This window comes from Podarcis bocagei (genome assembly GCF_964188305.1).
Source record: "Podarcis bocagei genome assembly, chromosome: 2".
Classification (NCBI taxonomy): Eukaryota; Metazoa; Chordata; class Lepidosauria; order Squamata; family Lacertidae; genus Podarcis; species Podarcis bocagei.
The window spans coordinates 108,705,421-108,726,943 of record NC_138126.1 but is presented as its reverse complement, the minus strand read 5'-3'; the positions used below and the strand labels follow the sequence as shown (position 1 = coordinate 108,726,943).

The 21,523-nt window shown below is 49.0% G+C and overlaps 2 protein-coding genes and 1 long non-coding RNA gene across 14 annotated transcripts in view; 2 read left to right on the top strand and 1 right to left on the bottom strand.

Moving 5' to 3' along the window:
• ARSG (arylsulfatase G) overlaps nt 1-2,656 on the top strand; it is a 119,836-nt gene extending 117,180 nt beyond the window's left edge. For all 10 annotated transcript variants that reach the window (XR_014004696.1, XR_014004697.1, XR_014004698.1 and 7 more), the window contains one exon: nt 2,048-2,656. The gene's annotated coding sequence lies outside the window, so the exon portion shown is untranslated. The remainder of the gene's footprint in view (nt 1-2,047) is intronic.
• Nucleotides 1-21,523, bottom strand: part of WIPI1 (WD repeat domain, phosphoinositide interacting 1) — a 59,250-nt gene that overhangs the window by 1,819 nt on the left and 35,908 nt on the right. For 2 of the 3 annotated variants that reach the window (XM_081181461.1, XM_081181460.1), the window contains 8 exons: nt 19,541-19,638; nt 12,812-12,904; nt 11,554-11,624; nt 10,655-10,762; nt 8,818-8,982; nt 7,847-7,954; nt 4,541-4,662; nt 2,882-2,982 (listed from right to left, as the gene is read on the bottom strand). In XM_081181461.1, coding sequence (XP_081037587.1) covers nt 2,882-2,982; nt 4,541-4,662; nt 7,847-7,954; nt 8,818-8,982; nt 10,655-10,762; nt 11,554-11,624; nt 12,812-12,904; nt 19,541-19,638 — 866 coding nt within the window. Of the gene's footprint in view, nt 1-1,603; nt 2,983-4,540; nt 4,663-7,846; nt 7,955-8,817; nt 8,983-10,654; nt 10,763-11,553; nt 11,625-12,811; nt 12,905-19,540; nt 19,639-21,523 lie in introns of all 3 variants that reach the window. The other variant, XR_014004711.1, reaches the window with a different exon arrangement.
• LOC308580242 lies at nt 2,950-4,066 on the top strand. Its single transcript, XR_014004742.1, has 2 exons — nt 2,950-3,059; nt 3,531-4,066. It is a non-coding gene; the product is annotated as an uncharacterized lncRNA (long non-coding RNA).

Sequence of the window (21,523 nt, the reverse complement as noted above, 5' to 3'; positions counted from 1 at the left end):
GGTAGTGGAATGCCCAATTTAGCGATGTGAAGGTTGCAATACGACCCAGACATCGGAAAAAACTTCTAGCACTTGGGTCTGGTGTGGCTAGTCCACTTTGTCCAAATTGGAACGGGGCTAATTTAGCAGTTTCTGATGTGTGTAGATACTTCCTCCTGTGCAGAAGACAGTGTAGACATACCCTTTGAAAAACCTCTTTTTATGCCAGTATATTAGCAATTCAAGGTACCGTCCTTGCCAAGGAGGGCCACCCTTACAAGCCATGGACTAGAATGGACCCGCCCTCTATGTCAGAGCTTCAAAATCAGAAAGGGAGGTCCACTGTTGGAGCTTCCCTTCCCACCTCTGCTAGCTCCAAAAAGGGCCGGTCCAACTGACCTTAAAAGTACTGTCAGAAGGGCCAGAAAAAAGAGGGTATGCTGGGAAGTGGCTTGGACACCCCCCATACTAGAGAATTATTCAGTCAAGCTCCTGAAACAGAGATCACTAAATCTCTACCTCCCCTCCCATTGTTTCTAATGGGATGATAAAACAGATGGATTATGTATGTCCATTACACACAGACCCCCTGGAAAAATGACATTCTACCCTGCCAGCTTGAGCCCAGCAGTCAAACTGCCCCCATCCCCGCCTGCACTGTTAAGAAACCAAATGCTTGCTACAATATCCATGGAGAGGCAATTTCCCTATGAATAAGGCACATCATCACACCAAGAGTTTCACAGAGCACTGAGGAGGATTCCTAAAGTAATATGGCAAGTGGAAACCCCCATAACAACCTGGAGAGAAAAATAATCCCAAGTTTCTGATCCTAGAGAGATGACGAAATACTAAGAGATCGCCATCCACCCTCCTCTATTAAGGCAGCCAAAGGTAAAAAGAAACAACTCTTAAGTGCAGTAGCTTCTCAAACAGGATGCTGAGTGCAGCGCGCAGCCGAGTTGTGACCAAACCCCAGAAGGTCAATAATCGTACATATGCATGCACGACTAACACAACCATTAATCCAAATTGCCAACACTTTACACTTTTAAAATAGAACACTAGTCTTTGTGGGTTGGATACTGCCTCAGTGTTCATGGCCATATGTGGAGGGAACAGTTTAATTATCGCAAAAACAAACAAACCCAAAAGCTCCTACGGGGGCCTAGCAAGCAGGGAACATTGTGATTGCTCAGCCTTGGCTTTTTCACCAGCCCACACAACTAGTAACAAATGCCAAAACTAAGCCCGTTATATCCTCAGTCAGAGGTGCACTGTGCCGCTTGCCTGGCTGTCTATGGCAAGTAACACCCCCAGCTCCATCCTGTCTCTCACACCCACCATGGCATTCATCCCCCCTCAGACACAAAGAGAAGATGAGAGGCAGCCTTGAAGGTTAGGGGAGAGCGAGCTTGCAGGTGCCATACATAACAGGTGGCTGACGTGTGAGTCTTCTAGTGTTGCTGGACTCCCATCAGCCCCAGGCAACATGGTCAGAAGTCGGGGATTGTGGGAGTTGTAGTTCCACACCATCTGGAAGGCTTCCCTAGCCCTAGACCAAGCCAGTCCTCTTCCAGCCTCTAAACAACAGCGTAAGGCTATCTGGGACGGTTCCTCTCACCTTTAACAGCCCGGGGCAAGAGTTTTGGCAGCGGCAGGAAAGGGGAAGCAGCAGGCGTGAGAAGCGGCAACAGGAGCAAGGCAGACAAGCGGTTGGGCAGGTAGATGCTTAGCTCTGCAATAAGCTTGGATCACTTGACGCTGTTAAGACACAGCATGGAAGTCACTTCCCCATGACTCCTTTTGAATGCAAGACCATGCAAGAGAGATGGGACCCTTTAGAAGGAACGTAATACATCGCTTGTTACTTCTTAGAAAATAAATAGCATTGATTAAGGTAGCAGACTTCTATTACAGAGAGGGGAGAAAGAGCGGGAACACAAATAAATGTCCTTAAGTTTTCCAGTTTCCAACCTTCCTTGCTAAAGACAGGTTTGGTCTGTGTATGCAGCAGTCAGTAGGCTTGGGCTGCTGATCGCTCTCTCTTTTTTCTCTCCCGCCACAGGCTGGTCCTACCTCGAGAGCCCAGCGATGGAAGAGCAGCTCCATCACTAGCACGACTGCTGCCCAGTCAGCACTTGCTCACTGCACCTGCCCATTTCCCCTTAGGTGATGCTTCTATCTGCACCACCATTTTATACTGATGCCTGCCCTGCAGGTCTTTTCCTCCCCCCAGCCCAACATGCAAATAGCAAAGCTGGGGGGCTGAGCATCTTGCTGGTATGGCAAAGCTACCAGCAATAGGACTGGGTTGGGAAGGAATGGGGGCATGGGCTGCAGTTGCCCAGAACCCACAAAAGCCAAAGCCACAAGTCAGTTTTATCATTTTCGTTTTGGTCACTTAATCCAAACACACATTCAAAGGACCAAACAGATGCCCTTAAACATGCCTCTTTCTGACATTTGAAGGATTCCTCCCACCTCTTCCATCTCGGAGGCGTTGCTGAAGCTGTGAATGCAGAAATCCAGACTTGAACTCTGAGCGTGCCCTCCTCTTGGGAAGACAAGAGGGTTTGGGTGGGAATCAATTAAATGGTCTGGAAGCATCTGCAGCTGTAGCACTGCCGAACCTCCGCAGGAATGGATCTGCTCAGTCAGTTCCCTGGGCCTGGGACACCAATGCAACAGGAGGATATCAGGATTATAAATAAGATTTTGTTCCCAAGCCCTTCTCCCAGCACAGTGGGAGTTTATCTACCCATTTGTAAGAGCATAACTGATTTAGTTGCCGCGGGCTACAGAAAGGAGAGGAAGGGACAGCCCTTCTGGAAGAAGAGGTTAAATGCTTTCTTCGCAGCATGAGGCCCATAGTGCTCTCTTAAGTACTCCTAATGCTCACAGGTGGAAACTCATTTTCATCATCCAGACACACTGGCCCAGTGGCGAATTCGTGCTCCGGTATAACCTCTCCTCGAAGGGCTCCTCCATCTTCTGAGTAACCTATTTAAGAAGGAACAAAATACTGGAAATAAGTACAGCTGAAAAGCCCAAAGGCTGGGTAGACAGGGGGACATTTGGTGATTTTACTGAGTGCTTTCTTTTTTTTTTTTTTTAATAAAATTTTTATTGGGTTTTCCGCTTTTATAAAGACAGTACAAACACAACAATAACACAAGACACAAACATGTATAAATTCAGCAGATCCTCTTCTCATAACCTTGTTCCCTGACTTCCCCCCACCCCCCCCTCGTGCATCCCAATTCCCAAGATTATATCAGCAAGTTGGTATTTCTCCTCTTAACCATCTTATTCATTTTGATGCCTCTTTTCTAATAAAAAAATTTGATTTTCCTAAGTTGGACTTAAGTTCTCTTCCATCGATTTTTCATTTTGTCTTGAATAAAAGTCATATTAACCAAACATGAAAGTCTTAAGAGTTTTTAAGAATCTCCTCTTCCCTCCCTCCCATCCCCGGTTTTTGTCCCTTCCCAATAAAAATCCAAAGTCAAGATTCTCAGCCTGGGTTCCTCACGTCCGAGGCTTTCAAGTCCCTTTTACTGAGTGCTTTCCCCCCTCCTTCTGCAAGGTTTGGCAAAACAGAGAGAAGGGACTTGTGAGAGCTGCACCAATACTGCAATTGCCAGACTGTGGCAGGGAGAAGTTTCCATTCTAATGAAAGCCTCAGGCTTTCCACTGTGAATCAGACATGCAGAGTTTTGATTCATGTGGGATATTCAATAAGCATTAGTGGCGCCCAAGGCTTTTCATAAAGGACGGACAGAAACACATTCTAACTTGTTTGCACAGACAGGATAGAGGAAAGAGTCTTACTTAGGGGAGAGGAGAGTAGTCAAGCGAGTCGGTTCAGATTTCTAGTGGCTTTGCTTGGGATGACATGAGCAAAGCACATCACCAACATGCAAGCAAGGGAGTCTGCGTTGTCTATTAGACAGCACAATGGGTATGTTTCCTATATTACATTTACTTTGCAGTTATAAGCAGCACAGAGCAAAATAAGATGTCCAGAAGACATTTGTGGCTGTTTCTCTGCATTACAAAAATAAAGGAGAGGTAAAGATTTGCATCAGGGTGATCTATTCTTTTTTTTGCTTTATGGTTGCTGAGATTCTTGGGAAGTTGAATTCTGTGCGCATTATCAGACTTTATTCTTCTTCTAAACTTCTACATAATGCACCCAGCCTTGATGGTTTTATATCATACAACACATGTGGCTTGGCCTGGCAACGCTGGCCACGTAGATTTATGTTGTGACAGAGCAAAGGGTGCTGAGCTGCTTCAGTTTCTTTTGTTTGGTTCTGAGGCAATGTGAAATTAAAAGCGTGAGGAAACGCCTGGCCTTCTGCCTATGGCCAGACCCCTTCTCCCAGGTACAGGGCATCTGAAGAGGTGACAGATAAGAAAAAGAACCTTGTTTCCTTAAGAACATCAAGGGGGGGGGTGTATAGATACATCATTATCTGGGGATACTTAGCCATGAACAGTTCTGGTCTGGCTAAACCAAGAGCCTGAAGATCTTGAATGACAACCTGACACTCACCTGGCACCATCGAAGGTGAAGGCACCGAACTCTGCCGGGCTACCGTTGCAGCATAAGTCTGAGGTACTGGGGGGCGGAGATCGTTTTCTTTGTTCTCTTCTGCCTTTCCCAGGTCAAGCAAGCTGATTGTATGTTGAGGCAGGGAAAAAAGAGAATAAAATTAGTTACTACCTCCCAAGCTACCCAGTAACATCAACAATGCATGTCCATATTTCACTGTGATGGGTAGCAAAGTATAAGCTGGACGGCTGGTGCATGTGGGTCTTGTGCCGTGGTCTCATCCATCTCTGACCCATATGTTGCATTGGTTTCCCAACACAAATGCACAACAGCAAAACCTCTCTATGCAGATGTAGACAGCACAACCTCTCCAAAAAGGACTACGTTGGCATTTGGAAGAAAGGGAGGAGTGCTGGGACGCAGGTGTAATGTTGCTATGGAGGTGGGGAAAGGGACCTCGGACCACACCAGATCCTTCAGACCCCTTTTCTTCAGTAGCGCAGCAGGTAAGGGAAATAGTCTCCCGTGCACTGTTATCCTAATCTTGCACCACCGCCCTTTCAACTATCAGTCTCCTTTTCCCCATCTTTGCTCAAGCTACTTATCCAAATTTGTAGACATGCATATGCATACCCATATGCATGCAACACAATGTTATGCGGGACCTCAAAGCAAGCCCAATTGCCTTTCCATCACCACCGAGCAACCACAGTGTCGTCCCACACTTCTCCCTTACAGAGAAGCCGGCAGGGCTCTCATTTAACATAAGCAGCCCACCTAGTCCAGTAGCCTGCTCTCACAGTGGCCAACAAGCAGGATCTGAGCGCAATTTCCAGCAACTGGCATTCAGCAGTATAGTATCTCTTTAGACATTAAGTGATACCCCTATTTAAACAACAACAACTACCATATTAAAGCGTATCCCTTATGGCAGTAATCGTACTACACCACAGAAGTTCATGGCGGCCCTCTGCTACTGGGTTCACCCGCTCATTGCAGATTTTCATTCACAGAATAGACCAGTTGCAAGCAAGCCCCCCACCCCACCACCAGCTGCTTGTGGGCACCTCCTGCAAGTCCCTGGTGCCACCCAGTCCTCTTGCCCTTGCCAGCCCAAAGGGCTGGGCAGTAGCACGCACAGACATTACACTCCACCAGGCTACATACAAGTGCTCACTTCTCTCTCTGCAAAGAGACGGGCAGACATTCTGCTTGTTATGCTAGACAGCACAGACGGGCTTGTAGAGAAATTCCACTGCAGCTGTCCAGATGAGGAGGAGGACACAGCCATGATTCTGAACCACAGGCAACACCCAAGGAAAAAAACCTCACTTGAGGTGACCTAAGTTTTACAGGTGCCCAGAACACACACAGGCTCCGGGCCAAGGCAGGAGAGTGCTGGCGATGCCTGAATGAGATGGGCGACCCAGAGTAGCGGGCCTTTTAGTCACAGCCTCTGCATCTGAAGCATGCTGGTGTGTGAGCTGAACAGCACTTAACAAGCTGACAGCCAAATTAATACCCAGGTGGGTGTTTAGATCCAACTACAAAGGCCTGGCATTATCCACACCCGGACGAGGGAAACACCTTCACTGTCATCTTCAGCTATTTCCAGTGCAAATATAAGCACCTCAAACTAGGAATAAAACCTACATGCTTCCCTTGTGCCTCAGTTACTTGGGTTGTGTTACTTGCCAGCCAAATCTTATCTTTCCGGAATATCTATAAACTGCAAAACATCAAGTACCACAGTAATGTACAAAAACAAGCCACAACACCTGAAACAGTTCTCTAAAAAGCAATCAGAGGCTGCTCATGCATCACCTCATCCTTTTGGGAAAACCGTATGGCAGAGGCAGCCAATGCATTCATCCTCAAATGCTGTTGGACTACAACTCCCCTTACCCAAGCAGGCTGGTGGGGCTGATGGGAGTTGAAGTCCAACAGCATCCGGAGGGCACCAGGTTGGCTACCACTGCCATAAGGACTTCCATATCTTTGCCACAGAGCAAACCTCCCTCCAGTTATGTGTCTGCTTGCCTCCAAGAACCTTTGAAGTGTTGCTTTATGACTCTTCCCTTCCAACAAGGGAGCTTAGATCTTCTCACATATCCGTTTTGCTACATCAATTCCACATGTGACATGCATCCTTGTTGTGCTCCCTGGATCCACCCTACTCCCCAGGTCTGCACAATCTGGTAGGGGCTTTTGTGTGTAGACAATTCTGTCTTTCTGAGATAAAAGGGCCTTCAGATTTTGTGCTTCAGGCCAAACCGTCTGATAGTTTTCACCCAAGAGGTCCAGGGCAGCTGTTTACCAGCTCCATCTGGTACGTAGGCTGAGACCCTATCTGCCTGCGGACTGTCTTGCCAGAGTGGTGCATGCTCTGGTTATCTCCCGCTTGGACTACTGCAATGCACTCTACGTGGGGCTACCTTTGAAGGTGACTCGGAAACTACAACTAATCCAGAATGCGGCAGCTAGACTGGTGACTGGGAGCGGCCGCCGAGACCATATAACACCGGTCTTGAAAGACCTGCATTGGCTCCCAGTACGTTTCCGAGCACAATTCAAAGTGTTGGTGCTGACCTTTAAAGCCCTAAACGGCCTCGGTCCAGTATACCTGAAGGAGCGTCTCCACCCCCATCATTCTGCCCGGACGCTGAGGTCCAGCGCCGAGGGCCTTCTGGCGGTTCCCTCATTGCGAGAAGCAAAGCTACAGGGAACCAGGCAGAGGGCCATCTCGGTAGTGGCGCCCGCCCTGTGGAACGCCCTTCCAGCAGATGTCAAAGCGATAAACAACTACCTGACATTCAGGAGACATCTTAAGGCAGCCCTGTTCAGGGAAGTTTTTAACGTGTGATATTTTATTGTATTTTTGGTTTTTATGGAAGCCGCCCAGAGTGGCTGGGGAGGCCCAGCCAGATGGGCGGGGTATAAATAATAAATTATTATTATTATTATTATTATTATTATTATTATTATTATTATTGTCCATCTGGTGTAATTTTGTGAGATGCTCCCCTTGGGGGGGGGGGAGATGCCTATCTACAGAAAACTAGTATATACAGCCAGAGTGCGGGTGCTTCATCAATCAGGAGACATTTGGGATTTCTGCTAGAAGGTGGGGCAGCTTTGGAATACCTCACATAGTTCAGGAAGTCACGCATATAATTTTAACCACCAAAGAATTAAAGCACTACAGGGCATGATTTTACTATAGCCTGTGGCTTCCCTTTGTATATGCTAAACCACCTCCAGGCATTTCCCCTTGCAGTGCTCAAACAGCTCAGCTGTATCATTTACCTGTGTTTCTTGATTAGAACACACTCTCCTCCATCTTGAGGGTCCAGGTTGTAGAGGTAAAGGTGTCCATCAGACGTCGTAACCAAGAGCCGAGGCAACTTCTGGATTCTAACAAGAAATGTGCAAGAGGAGAGTTGAAAGGAACTCACAAAAGGTCCCTCCATCCATTTGCCTGCCCTAGGCTGGCCAGGACATCAGGTGGTATTTAGCAGTGAATTTTACCTGTTCCTGGATGAGTAAGTTCTCCTCTTGTGCAATTACTATGCTATTTTCTCATTAAGTAGAGGAAAAGTGGATACACGCACCACACCCTGATGGTACAAATGTACAGATGCCTTGTTCTGCTTAACACATCAGTGGAGATACCTTCTCCTGCACGAGACCTTCCCAAATTCAGTCACTATGAGCACCACCACCACTACTGTGAGCCTTCACAACTTGGAAAAGGGCAAAAAATAATAATTCCGTCCATCAATCCGATTCCTGCCAAGCAGAGGTAGTCAACGTGATGCTCTACAAGTCCCATCAGCCCCAGCCAGCATGGCCAACAGTCAGGACTAATGGGAGTTGTAGTCCATAGAACATCACATTTACTACTCCTGGGCCAAAGACATCCTCAGCCTATCTTCTGGTAGGCAGAAAGCCCCTAAAGAGACCATTGCAATCTACTCCCTTTCAGACCTGGGGCACAAAACAGATTTAAATTCTGAACTGCCTGTATTGTGCACCCAGCAGCTTCCCTGGAGCAGATGCAGATGGCAGTGGTCCAGTGCAGAAGAAGCAAGATACAGAAAATTTCCACACATCGCATCTTGCCACGCAGTCAATACATTTCTAACAAACTTCCAGCTTGCCTCAACTCAGGGTGTGTGTGCGCGCGCATATATATATATATGCTGCTCTGAGAGATGCCTATGTATATATACACAGAAGGAGCTGCTGCTCGGTTGCTATAGCCACAGCTTACGTACGTGGAGAGCACACAGATGTTCCTTTGTCCAGAGAAGTTCAAGCGCACGGTGGCAAAGGCCCGGTCCTGGCTCATCATGCCTGACACTTGAGAAGGGAGGTAGTTGGTGGCGGCCATGAACATCTTGCCCATGTAGCCGCTCCAGGACGGGGGTTCTTCCGGCCGGCTAAGAGAAACAAAGCAGCAGGCACTGAGATTCTTAGTCTAGTATCTAGACCAGGCAGCATCAAGGCAATAGTGTGGGGTCCTAAACCCCTCAAGGCTACATACATGCAACTTCCCTGGCTCCTATTCATCCTTTGCTAATTCTTCTTTTCCCCCTTGGGAGTTTCCCTCAGTGTCAGCATTTTAAGAGTATAAGAACCTCGGGGCATACACAAATCTACAACTTATTAAAGTGCAATGTGTCACGATATAATTGCCAATAAAGTCAAACCTGAAATCTACATGCAAGTTAAAATTGTATCAGCTGTCCAACTGTGTGTGAAGTTTCGTCATATATAATGCCGGCACAGCTGTGCTTGCTTGAGCTAACTTGTCTGCTCCAACAAGAACGAGTATATTTAGGCAACAATGCTATAAGCCACTGTGTGTCCCAATGATAACTGGGCAAAACACTCCTATGCTGGGAAGGGAATGCAGTGATCTGTTAAGATACAGCCTGTACAAGTAAACCCCATTTCACAGAAAGCCATTATGAGTGTACCTTCTTACCCAAACACTAATGAATAGCTAAAAACAAGTCTGTACTAAGCAAAGGGTTGTGTTCCAACTTTAAATCTACCACGGGAAGCAGTTATCAGTGACAGATGATCATTTCTCAGGGCTTCTGCGTACGTTATCTATTTTCAACATTTATCCTGGATAATGTGCATTATGTTAAAGAGACTCAGTTCCACCCAAGCCAATTCCAGCTTTCCACCCTAATAATCTTTGGCCTAGCCTTCCCTAATCTAGCACCCTCTGATGACTGTGCACTCCATTCCCATCAGCCTTGGTCAGCATGGCCAATGGTCAGGAATTATGGGAGCTGTAGTTCAAAATGTGTGGAGGACACCAGCGCTGTGGGCGGCTGCTCTAGTAGTCACTGCTTCAAAGCAGACTTGAAGTTACCCAGAGGCAAAGATGGCAGCTATCTTTTTCACACAGATACCAAAACTGCACGCAGGCTACCATTGGGCGATGCACGATGTCCATATATGGCCAAAGATAGCTGCCCCTGCTACAAACAGCAATTCTTGAACTAAAGTTACTGGTTTTGCAAGCAGACACTTGGCCCAGAAACAACTGAAGGCAGAAACAGGCACGAGCCCTTTGCAGACTTGTGCTGGTCACAGAGCTGCAACGACATTGCCATCTCTCCAACAAACGTCTGGAATAAATACTGTGGCCTGGAAGCTGGACCTTGGGCTGGATGCTGGAGCGGTTTCCTGGGTCTAGCACACCCCAGATCCACCTTCACCCTCAATTCAGGTCCCAGGCTCCTTCAGTTCTGCTCTTCCTGGCTCCTGGAGTGCTGCCACAACAATCAAGGCATGCTCTTGATTCCTGTCTCCTGTCCTAACAATCCCATTTCTCAGCCACAGGTTCATCCCACTGTGGGGCATCAAAACTAAACAACATGGGCCCATTTAAAAAAAAGAAAGACAACAACCAGTAACTTGATGGAAATGACAAGTATGTGCTGAAATCGCATACCTTGGGGCCAACTAACAGTGATGGCTTGGATATGCATGAGCCACGTTTTCCCATTCTTCCCATAGCTTTGCTGGGCCAGGGCTGAATCTCACTGCAGCTAAGACTCCCCACAGCCCACGCAGCACTGTTTGGATACCCACCTGTCTGTGAGATGTTCCAGCTTAAAGATGTGCACGGTCTCGGTGTTGCTTGAAGCACACAAGAATTGCGAGTCCATACTGAACACCAGGGAGCTGATGTTCACGTACCTAAGCCCAAGGGAAGGAAAGAGGATTGCTGCAGCTGACACAAAAACAAAGAGGAGGTCAGGCCGTGCTAGGCCGTGGCCAAAATAAGCAGATCTGAGAGATCTGCAGGGTGGAGGTAGTGGTGGAAATGAACGTGATATGATCAAAGCATATCCTGCTGCTGGTCTGTGTGTCCTACAGCTAGAGATCCAACAATGAGTGAATGTGGTGTAGCACTGGAAAAGAGAATGGGCTGTAGCCCTCATTTCAAAATCTCAGCTCAGCCATTAATTCATTTACTGTAAGCCACAATGCCTCAGCCCCTGCAAACCTGTTACATGGGGATAATACTGCATATTATTCTGGCTCCCGTACTAGGTTTTCAAATAGCCTCTGACCATCGGCACACCTTGCAAGAATGGACCGGTGTTTTAAAAAGCACAGTGGGGGGAAAAGATCCCTAAAGTACTTCACCCTATTTTATACCTCTCCTGTACTTGCGTCCCTAAGCAGCAATTTCCCCACAGTTACGCCCAATGAAGGCACTCGCTGTGTACCAGTGAAAACCTCAATGGTACTGGACCAGCCAGGCGTGATACCAGAAACTCCCACACCAATCATACTGTTTCTCAAATGTGTTGCGTTCAATGGCTGTGAAAGCAAGGAAAGGCAGCAGGTGTTTCTCCCATGTGTTTTGGAGAGTGTCCCCGAAACATTTCCTAGGTAAGGACCCTCCTAGGTAGCAGGGCGTGCATTTCATATGGGGTCAAAAAAGAAGAAGAAAAAGAGGCACTGATGAGTGTAGCACTGACCTCTTCATTCCTCTTCTGAATTCGTAGACCTTTTGCCCCTCAGGGATGGAAAACACCCGAATGACGGTCCCCTGAAGGAAAACAGGTAAGGCATGAAAGTCACATAGCCATCAGGTTGCAAGGACCAGCTGCCTTCACAGAAGAGATGCTACAATTATTCCGGCATGGACATTCAGTACATGTACACACACACACACACACACACACACACACACGAGAATAAATTAAGTATTTCCTAGCACTCACAAACGAGGGACGCGGGTGGCGCTGTGGGTTAAACCACAGAGCCTAGGACTTGCCGATCAGAAGGTCGGCGGTTTGAATCCCCGCGACGGGGTGAGCTCCCGTTGCTCGGTCCCAGCTCCTGCCAACCTATCAGTTCGAAAGCACGTCAAAGTGCAAGCTGATAAATAGGTACTGCTCCGGTGGGAAGGTAAACGGCGTTTCCGTGCACTGCTCTGGTTCGCCAGAAGCGGCTTAGTCATGCTGGCCACATGACCCGGAAGCTGTACGCCGGCTCCCTCAGCCAATAAAGTGAGATGAGCGCCGCAACCCCAGAGTCGGTCGCGACTGGACCTAATGGTCAGGGGTCCCTTTACCTTTACCTAGCACTCACAAACAGTATTAGGATAGGTACTGTGATCCTAAGAAAGACTACATAGAAGCCACTGCTTTCATTGGAACTTACAACTAAGGCTGAAGTTCTAAGCACAAATGACTTGGCAGCAAGCGCCACTGACCTCAGCAGGATTTACATCCAAGTAAACATACTTTGGATTAATTTACAAGTTTGCTTAAATTTGGGGGCTTACACCTCAATTATGACCTAGAAGCAAGCCCCACTGATTTCAGTGGAACTTACTTGAAAGCAAGCAGGCTTAGTCTGCAGCAGTTTCTAGGAACAGTACTCAATGCCAGTTCTTCTGGTACATGTAGCCACATGCAAGATGGTTACTCCTTTGCCAGCTTTCTCTTTAAATTAGTATTTTAACGCCAATGGCTCCTCCTCAAAACGGACTTATAAAACATGCAAACCTTTGAATACATTTCTCTGTGCTGAGGACAAGGCAAGAGGGCATAAGTTTAAAATGGAGGAGGAAAAAAAACCCTAAGTGAAATACCAGACACTTTTGCCTAGGGTGAGTAACTAATTTGCCAAAGGATTCAAATGGTAAACACAACACTCGTTTTTGCTCCTCAGGGAAAACACAAGTGCCAATTGTAATTCTCTCCAGTGGTAGACATTTTGCTCACTTACCTTTTCAGAAGCACTTGCTAGTTTTGACCCTGTGGAGTTGAAGGCCAGGGCAGCGAGGGGCCCATCGTGGGCAGAAATTGAACAGACGTCTCTCTGTTAATGGGAAGGTAAACAGTTTAAGTGTGAGCCAAAAAAAAAAAGGCCTGGGAGAAGGGTAGGGTTTCCAGTTTTTCTTCAAAAATGTGTAGACAGATTAGTAGTGTTGTAAGCAAAAGTATTTTATTAATTGCATTAATTGCATAATTTATTGCATTTATATGCCCATCTTCCCTCCCAAGGAGCTCAATGTTGCATATTTGGTTCTCCCCCTCCTCAATTCATCCCTACAACAGCCCTGTGAGGTAGGCTAGCCTAAGAGCCGGTGATTGACGGAAGGTTACCCAATGAGCATCAGCTCCCCGCTCCTTCCTTAGCTATGGCAAAATTAAGGCTTCATCGGCTAAGGGCGCAGAATGCCCCCAATGATAGTCAAGGCACAGAGAATCAGGGTGCTCCCTGACAAGCTGCTTGTTGAGCTTTCATCCTTATGTGTTTGCATGGAGGTTGTTATGTAGTGTAGTTTCACCCTGGGCCAACAGGGGGATACTGTATATAGTTTTCACTCAGGTCTGTAGATAGTTTTCACTCAGGTCCGCGGCAGTTAGTTTAGGCGGGAACTCTGAGCTGTTGTGGTTACAATGTTGACAGCCGGCTGCCTATAAATACAGGCCGGCTGAGCTGTTCGCAGTCAGTTCTATTCCAGCTTGTCTTAATAAAGAGCTACTTGAAGAAATCGCTGTGCCGGCTACTATGTCAACCCACTACTTAATACTGGCGACGAGGATGGGATGGATGGACATCAGAGCACAGCCAGATGCGGCCAGCCTCTGAACTGAGCTGAATCACAGAGCGAAATCACTGAGCGAAATCACTGGGCAGAACCAATTCAGAGCTGACTGTTCTGGCTAGAGCACTGTGTTCCATCCATCGCCCTTCACGCCGGCATCGGAATCATGGCTTCACTTGTGCCTCTACCGCCGTTTGCGCCAGCCTCTGAGTCATGGGACTCCTACCTCGCTCGGTTCGACTGCTACCTCCAAGCCAACGAGCTGACAGCAGTATCAGTGGATCGGAAGCGGGGCCTATTCCTCAGCCTCTGTGGGCCTGAGGTGTTTGAGACGGCCCGAGCATTGGTTGCGCCTGAAGCAGTCCAGGCAACACCATGGGACACGATCCAAGAGAAGCTCCGCAACCACTACGCACCAAAGCCGTCCAAGATTGCTGCCCGCCATGCGTTCTACCACCGGAACCAGGCAGAGGGGGAGTCAATCAACAACTACGCCACCGCCCTGCGACAGGCTGCAATGCACTGTGAGTTCCGAGACTTAGACGATGCCCTGATGGATCGAATCGTCTGCGGGGTCCGGGACATCCATCTGCAACGGCGTCTCCTAGCCAAGCCAGACCTCACGCTACAGAAAGCCATTGAGGAGGCTTGCTAGGGGGCCAGTTCCGGTGCATCATGAAGAGGCCAGCAGTGATGAGGCATCCTCCAGTGAAGACGATGACGTGCACCAGACAAAGCGGGAGCGCAGGAAGCTCCAACAGAAGTCCAAGAGCCAACCGGAATGTGCTGGCTGCGGAGGCGACCATTCCCGTGCCAAGTGTCGATTCAGAGACGCTATCTGTAGGAGGTGTTCCAGAAGGGGCCACATCGCTAAGGTCTGCCGATCGGCTCTGTCTGACACCCCCCCTTCATCGACTCGCAAGTTCAAGTCTTCACTCCAGTCTGCCAAGGAAAGTTGTTTTGCTCTCACCAACTGCCGCTGCCCGTCTGGAACCACGATTGGCCAAACCGACTCGTCTACGCGGCGCAAGCTGAACGTCACGGTGCTCATTGAAGGAGCTCCATGTGACATGGAGATCGACACCGGGTCTGCCCTGTCCGTCGTGTCATGGAGCACCATCAAAAGACTGGTACCCAGAGTATCCAAAAGGCAACTCGACTCTCACCGCGTACACCTGAGAGACTACCAGGGAAACGACATTCCCGTGGTAGGCGTTGGCCGGTTCCGGATCGCCTTCAAGGATTTTTCGGGCCTGCTCCGGTTGGTGGTGGTCGAAGGTCAGCGGCCAAGCCTCCTAGGGCTAGACTGGTTTGATGCCCTCGGCCTGGAAGTCACCGGCATCAACTGCATCTCTAACGCAGAGACTGAGGGTCTGGTCAAAGACTTTGCCGAGGTTTTTGACGGCACCTTGGGACAATATACTGGTACGCCCATCTCCTTTAGCCTTGATCCACAAGTCGCCCCCATCAAGCTTAAGCCACGCCGGGTTCCCTTTGCTCTCAAGGCTAAGGTGGACGAACAACTGGACAAACTGATCGCCCAAGGAGTTTTGGAGCCCGTTGACCACGCAAAGTGGGAAACCCCCATCGTCACGCCTGTCAAGCCAGATGGGTCGGTGAGAATCTGCGCTGACTACAAGTGCACAATCAACAAGGCACTTCAGCAGCACGCTTATCCGGTTCCTGTTGTCCAACACCTGCTGCATTCCCTGGGTGAGGGTAAGGTCTTCGCTAAGCTGGACCTTGCCCAAGCCTATCAACAACTGCCAGTCGATGATGCCACTGCTGAAGCCCAGACGATCGTCACCCACCGGGGGGCATTCCGTTGCCGCCGGTTGCAGTTCGGGGTGAGTGTGGCTCCTGGCATCTTCCAAAGCCTTATGGAGCGTCTCCTGCAAGGGCTTCCGGGCGTGGTACCATATTTTGATGACGTCTTGGTGTCTGCAGACTCACACCAGCAGCTGTTCGAGCGCCTCCGTGCCGTGCTGACCAGGTTCCAGGAGGCCGGGCTCAAGGTAAAGAGGGAGAAGTGCCTGATTGCCGTTCCACAGGTAGAGTTCCTGGGCTATCTTATCAATGCCTCCGGCCTTCATCCAACCACATCCAAGATCCGCGCTATCCAGCAGGCCCCCACCCCAAAGGACAAAACGGAGTTGCAGGCATTCCTGGGGCTGCTGAACTTTTATAACGTGTTCCTGCCCCACAAAGCCACAGTGGCTGAGCCTCTTCACCGACCCCTTAGCACTAAGACGCCTTGGGCCTGGGGTCATCGAGAGACGGCGGCCTTCAACGCGGTCAAGGCTCTCCTTTCTTCAGACAGTGTGCTGGTACAGTACAGTGAATCCAGGCCGCTGGTCCTTGCCTGCGACGCCTCACCTTTTGGCATCGGTGCTGTCCTTAGTCACCGTTTTCCAGACGGAAGAGAAGCACCGCTCGCCTACTTTTCCAGGACACTATCTCCGACGGAACGGAATTACAGCCAGCTCGACAAGGAGGCATTGGCACTTGTGGCTGGAGTGAAGAGGTTCCATGAATACCTCTATGGCAGGACTTTTGACCTCATCACTGACCACAAGCCACTCCTGGGGCTCCTCGCCGGTGATCGTCCAACTCCACCGGTCCTCTCACCACGCATGCTGCGATGGACTGTTTTCCTGGCTGCCTACCACTACCGGCTCATCCATCGCCCGGGGAAATCGATGGGCCATGCCGACGCCCTCAGCCGTTGCCCTCTTCCAGCATTTGTGGAAGACCCGGCTCCAGCTTCATCGCTCCTTCTGATTGAGGATCTTCCGGCAGCGCATGTATCGGCTGCCACTGTGGCCTCCGCGTCTGCCCAGGATCGCACCATCAGCCGGGTGCTCAACTGGGTGTGGAGGGGGTGGCCACAAGGGCCTTTTGCATCGGAGTTCCAGCCCTTCGCAACCAGACAACATGAACTCTCAGCTCATCGCGGCTGTCTGCTGTGGGGAGACCGCGTCGTGATTCCCCAGGGACTCCGTCAGCGCGTCCTGGAGGCTCTGCACGTTGGCCACCCGGGAATTGTCAAAATGAAGGCGTTGGCTCGGTGTTACGTCTGGTGGCCTAATATGGACGATGCCATCACTGCCTGGGTATCCGCCTGTCAAGCGTGCCAAGAGTCGAGGCCTGCACCACCGGCAGCTAAGGGACACACCTGGGAGACGCCAAAGACACCCTGGTCGAGGGTGCACATTGATCTGGCTGGCCCCTTTCACGGCCGGACCTTTATGGTAGTGGTGGACGCCTATTCCAAATGGCTGGAGGTCGCCCTGATGCCCTCCACCACTACCGAAGCTGTCATCCGGGTGCTGCGAGGCCTGTTTGCAACGCATGGGTGTCCTGATGTCCTTGTCTCTGACAACGGACCGCAGTTCACGTCAGGCACGTTTGAGCGGTATCTTTTGGAACTGGGCATCCGCCATGCCCTAACGGCACCTTTTCATCCATCCAGCAACGGGCAAGCGGAAAGAATGGTGCGCTCGACAAAAGAGGCATTGGCGCGCCTGGACCGGGGAGACTGGCATGAGCGGGTCGCCGAATACTTGTTCGTGCAACACATCACTCCTCATGCGGCCACAGGGAGGAGTCCTGCTGAACTGCTTATGGGCCGCCGCCTCAGGTCACCGCTCGACCGGCTACACCCAGACTTTGCCGTGGCTGAACCCCCAGGCTGTGCCAACGCACCACGGTCATTTGTCCCAGGAAACCAGGTCTTTGCCCGGAACTATGTGGGGGACATCCCTTGGGTGCCAGCCACAGTAGTGGGAGTCACTGGACCTCGCTCGTACCAGGTGGCACTCGAGGACGGACGTTTGTGGCGACGGCACATAGACCAGCTTAGGCGCAGGGTTGGCAACTTAGACACTACCGAGGTGCCCCCAACTGCGCTTGCGGCTCCAGAAGAGACACGTACAGATGGCGAGGCCCCACCTACACCTCCCTCGCAAACTGCCAGCGTGGAGCCGAACCAAGCCGTCTCAGAACAGACTCAGACCACTCCACTTGCGGAGGCTCCACCCACAGCAGCGGATCCAGGGGAGTTGGTTCCAACGCCACCTAGGGTCGCACCACAGCCTCAGCGAGAACTGTGTGGCCCTCCGGACTTGGCTACCAGTCCCCGGCGGTCTGGCAGAGTTTCCAAGCGCCCAACTCATTTAAAGGACTACGTGGTTGGACAGGTATCACTGTTGGTCTAAGTATGGGAAATGTAACCGATATGCTTTTGTGCCTAATTGAACCATTACGCGTAGTGCTGTATATAAGGAAACCATTACGATTGTAACTAACGCCTTATCTCGGTGGGGAGGGGTGTTATGTAGTGTAGTTTCACCCTGGGCCAACAGGGGGATACTGTATATAGTTTTCACTCAGGTCTGTAGATAGTTTTCACTCAGGTCCGCGGCAGTTAGTTTAGGCGGGAACTCTGAGCTGTTGTGGTTACAATGTTGACAGCCGGCTGCCTATAAATACAGGCCGGCTGAGCTGTTCGCAGTCAGTTCTATTCCAGCTTGTCTTAATAAAGAGCTACTTGAAGAAATCGCTGTGCCGGCTGCTATGTCAACCCACTACTTAATAGAGGTCAGATGGCGTTGCATCAAAGCAAGCGTCACACCTATCTCCCCATCACTTTCCTTACTGCAAAAAGTCCAGACTTTGGCGGAAGTGGCTTCGTTGCGCAAGAACTCCCAGTCGACTACAGCTGTGTGACCTGGATTTGCTGGGGTGAGACTCAACCCCACCTGAGAATGGCATCAGTCTGGCAGCGCCCTCCGAGACGTCAGTCTCCCTTGTTTTATTTTTACTTCAGTTATGCACATACATGCAGCTCTGATGAGCTCAGTACCAGAACATCTACTCTGCATGCAGAAGGTTGCAGGTTCAACCACGGGCATTGTTTGACCACCAGAATCACCAAGAAAAGCTGACCAAGGGCCCCATCTGAAATGCTACGAAGGCACTGCCTTGGAACCAGTCAGACGTTTGTACATGAAAAACAGTGGGCAATTATTGATTGATAACTAAGGATTTATGAGGGCTGACAAAGTGAAGAGTAACTCTTATTGGTATTTGGGAGTATGCTGTAGTTAAGTAAAGGTCTAGCAGGAAGTGAAAAAGAGCAGCCATGGGGAAATGAAGAGGAGGGGGTAAATGCTACAATATGTTAGATTTTTTAAATGGAGGGAGGGAAAGATACCAAAGAAGAAGGAATGGCATACAAAATTGATGAAATATGTAGAAACGGCAAGCCTAACCAGCAGAAGAAGAGATCAGGAAGAAAGAGAATTTAAGGAAGACTGGAAATTGTTTGTAGAATATTTGAAGAATCACTGTAAACAAATTAAAACGTTAGCAGGATTAGAGTAAATCTAGCAGTATAAATTAAGCTGAGATAAAATGGGAAAGAAATAATACGGAGTAACTAGAATACGCAGCAGCAGAGGATAACTAGAACAAACCATGAAAAGGGGGAGGGGAAGTCAATGATTAATGCAGTTTTTTTTTGGTGAATTTGAAAAATTTGTAAAAGTGAAAATTACAAATGAATTTCAAAATAAAAACATAAGGTTTTTTAAAATGCAATTTGGAAATACTTGTAACATTGAGCAGCAAATAAGGGTGGGACAGGAAGTCAACTTTTAAATCTGAATTAATTTGATGTTAATTTAAACTGAAAAGGAAAAAAAATGGCAAAAAAGGGAAGACACTGCCAGCTATTGCAGACAAGCCTGAGCTACACAAACCCTTGGTCTGACTTGGTATAAGGTAGGTTCCCCATGCTCCAGGAGCCTGATTTAAAAGAATATTTAGGACCTGTTGAAGTGAAACACTTCCAGAGAACATGGGCCCCCAGAGCTCAGATTGAGAGATTCCTTTCTACCTACCAAATTATTTCCGTCGTACAGCACAATCTCGCCGACGGTCGTGCTGCCGGGGTATGCCACGTAGGAATTGGAATGGTTGATAGAAAGTGCACACAAACCTAGAGGTGGAGGGAAACAAATGGCATCGTCAGGCAGAGAAGCTGAGCTCACAGTATGGGCAGGGTGTTTTATGGACAGCGGCAGAAGGAGAGAGCTTCCTGCTGGGGAAAATGCAACGGGTCCCATTGCTGGCACTTCTAGATCAGGGGTCAGCAAACTCTTTCAGCAGGTGACTGGTCCACTGTCCCTCAGACCTTGTGGGGGACCGGACTATATTTTGAAGAAAAAAATGAATGAATTCCTATGCCCCACAAATAACCCAGAGATGCATTTTAAATAAAAGGACACATTCTACTCATGTAAAAACATGCTGATTCCCGGACCGTCCGTGGGCCGGATTTAGAAGGCGATTGGGCCAGATCCAGCCCCCAGGCCTTAGTTTGCCTACCTATGATCTAGAACATGGGTAGGCAAACTAAGGCCTGAGGGCTGGATCTGGCCTACGGATGGTCCAGGAATCAGCGTGTTTTTAGATGAGTTACATGTGTGCTTTTATTTAAAATTCATCTCTGGGTTATTTGTGGGGCATAGGAATTTGTTCATTTCCCCCCCCCAAAAAATATAGTCCGGCCCCCCACAAGGTCTGAGGGACAGAAAAGGTTTGCTGACCCCTGTTCTAGATGCAGGCTGAGGTGACTCCTCACCTGCAACAGGAAATCTCTCTGACTCTGGCGACACCTGCAGGCAAGCGAGGGCACAGCTCCATGCACAATACAAAAAGACTATTTTGTCAATAAAATAGCCCATTCTCAATCGCTCCCTGTCTTTTTTTAAAAAAACACAAACCAGCCCCTTGCTTCATATTATGTCCTTTAAAATGGCGCAGCCTTTCTGTTTTGGAGATCACCAGAGAGATAGCCCCGGAATCCTTCGGAAAGCTGCTGGCAAGGGTGATTTTCATGGTGTGGTGCGCAAAATGGGAAAACAATGAGTTCCTTTGGATGTGGAGGACAGGGAGAACGTTTGTTGCTGTGCGGGGAAGACGCAAGTGGTTTTCCTTTGACTCTTGCAGGTGGAAATGAATAACCAAGACCCCTAAGGCAGCCGCTTCTAAGCATCTTGCATGCACCTGGAATGACATGGAGAACTTGCCCCTAACACACAGTGAGAACAGCCTTGCCATTATTGCCCCTGCCTCCACAGATTTCTGAATAGAGGCTAGCAATGCTAAACCTCCCCCATCATTAGAGATGACAGGCAGACACTTCTCTATACAGTGGTACCTTGGGTTACAGACGCTTCAGGTTACAGACTCCGCTAACCCAGAAATAGTACCTCAGGTTAAGAACTTTGCTTCAGGATGAGAACAGAAATCGTGCGCCGGCAGCATGGCGGCAGCAGGAGGAGGCCCCATTAGCTAAAGTAGTGCTTCAGGTTAAGAACAGTTTCAGGTTAAGAACGGACCTCCAGCACGAATTAAGTTCTTAACCCGAGGTACCACTGTACAGCCCTGGCCATCCCCCAGCAAGCTTTTCCAAGTGGCTGACATTTTCTTGTAAAGAAGAAGAGAAAATGTCTTTCCTTATCATCATTGCATCTTCACTACATTTTTTAATCTGCCTAGTCATTTTTTATTTTTGGAAAAGGTTGCAAACAAACAAACTGGCTCTCTTCCGCCCAAAATGGGTTCAGATTAGGGATGACACAATGCAAGTCCCTTTTCAAAAGTTCCCCCGGGGGTTTCCCTCCCTGAAAAACCAGAGGGGGAGACAAACTGACCACTAATGGCCAGCTGGAGACATTATACTTCAGTGGCTGACAAATGTGCCTTCATAAATTGGTTGATAAACTGTTGCGGCCATCATACACACACCCCATTCAACAGTCTGCAATAGAATGCTTCTTTTAGTAGGGGGGTGACTTTGAGGGTGCCAGGAAATGCAT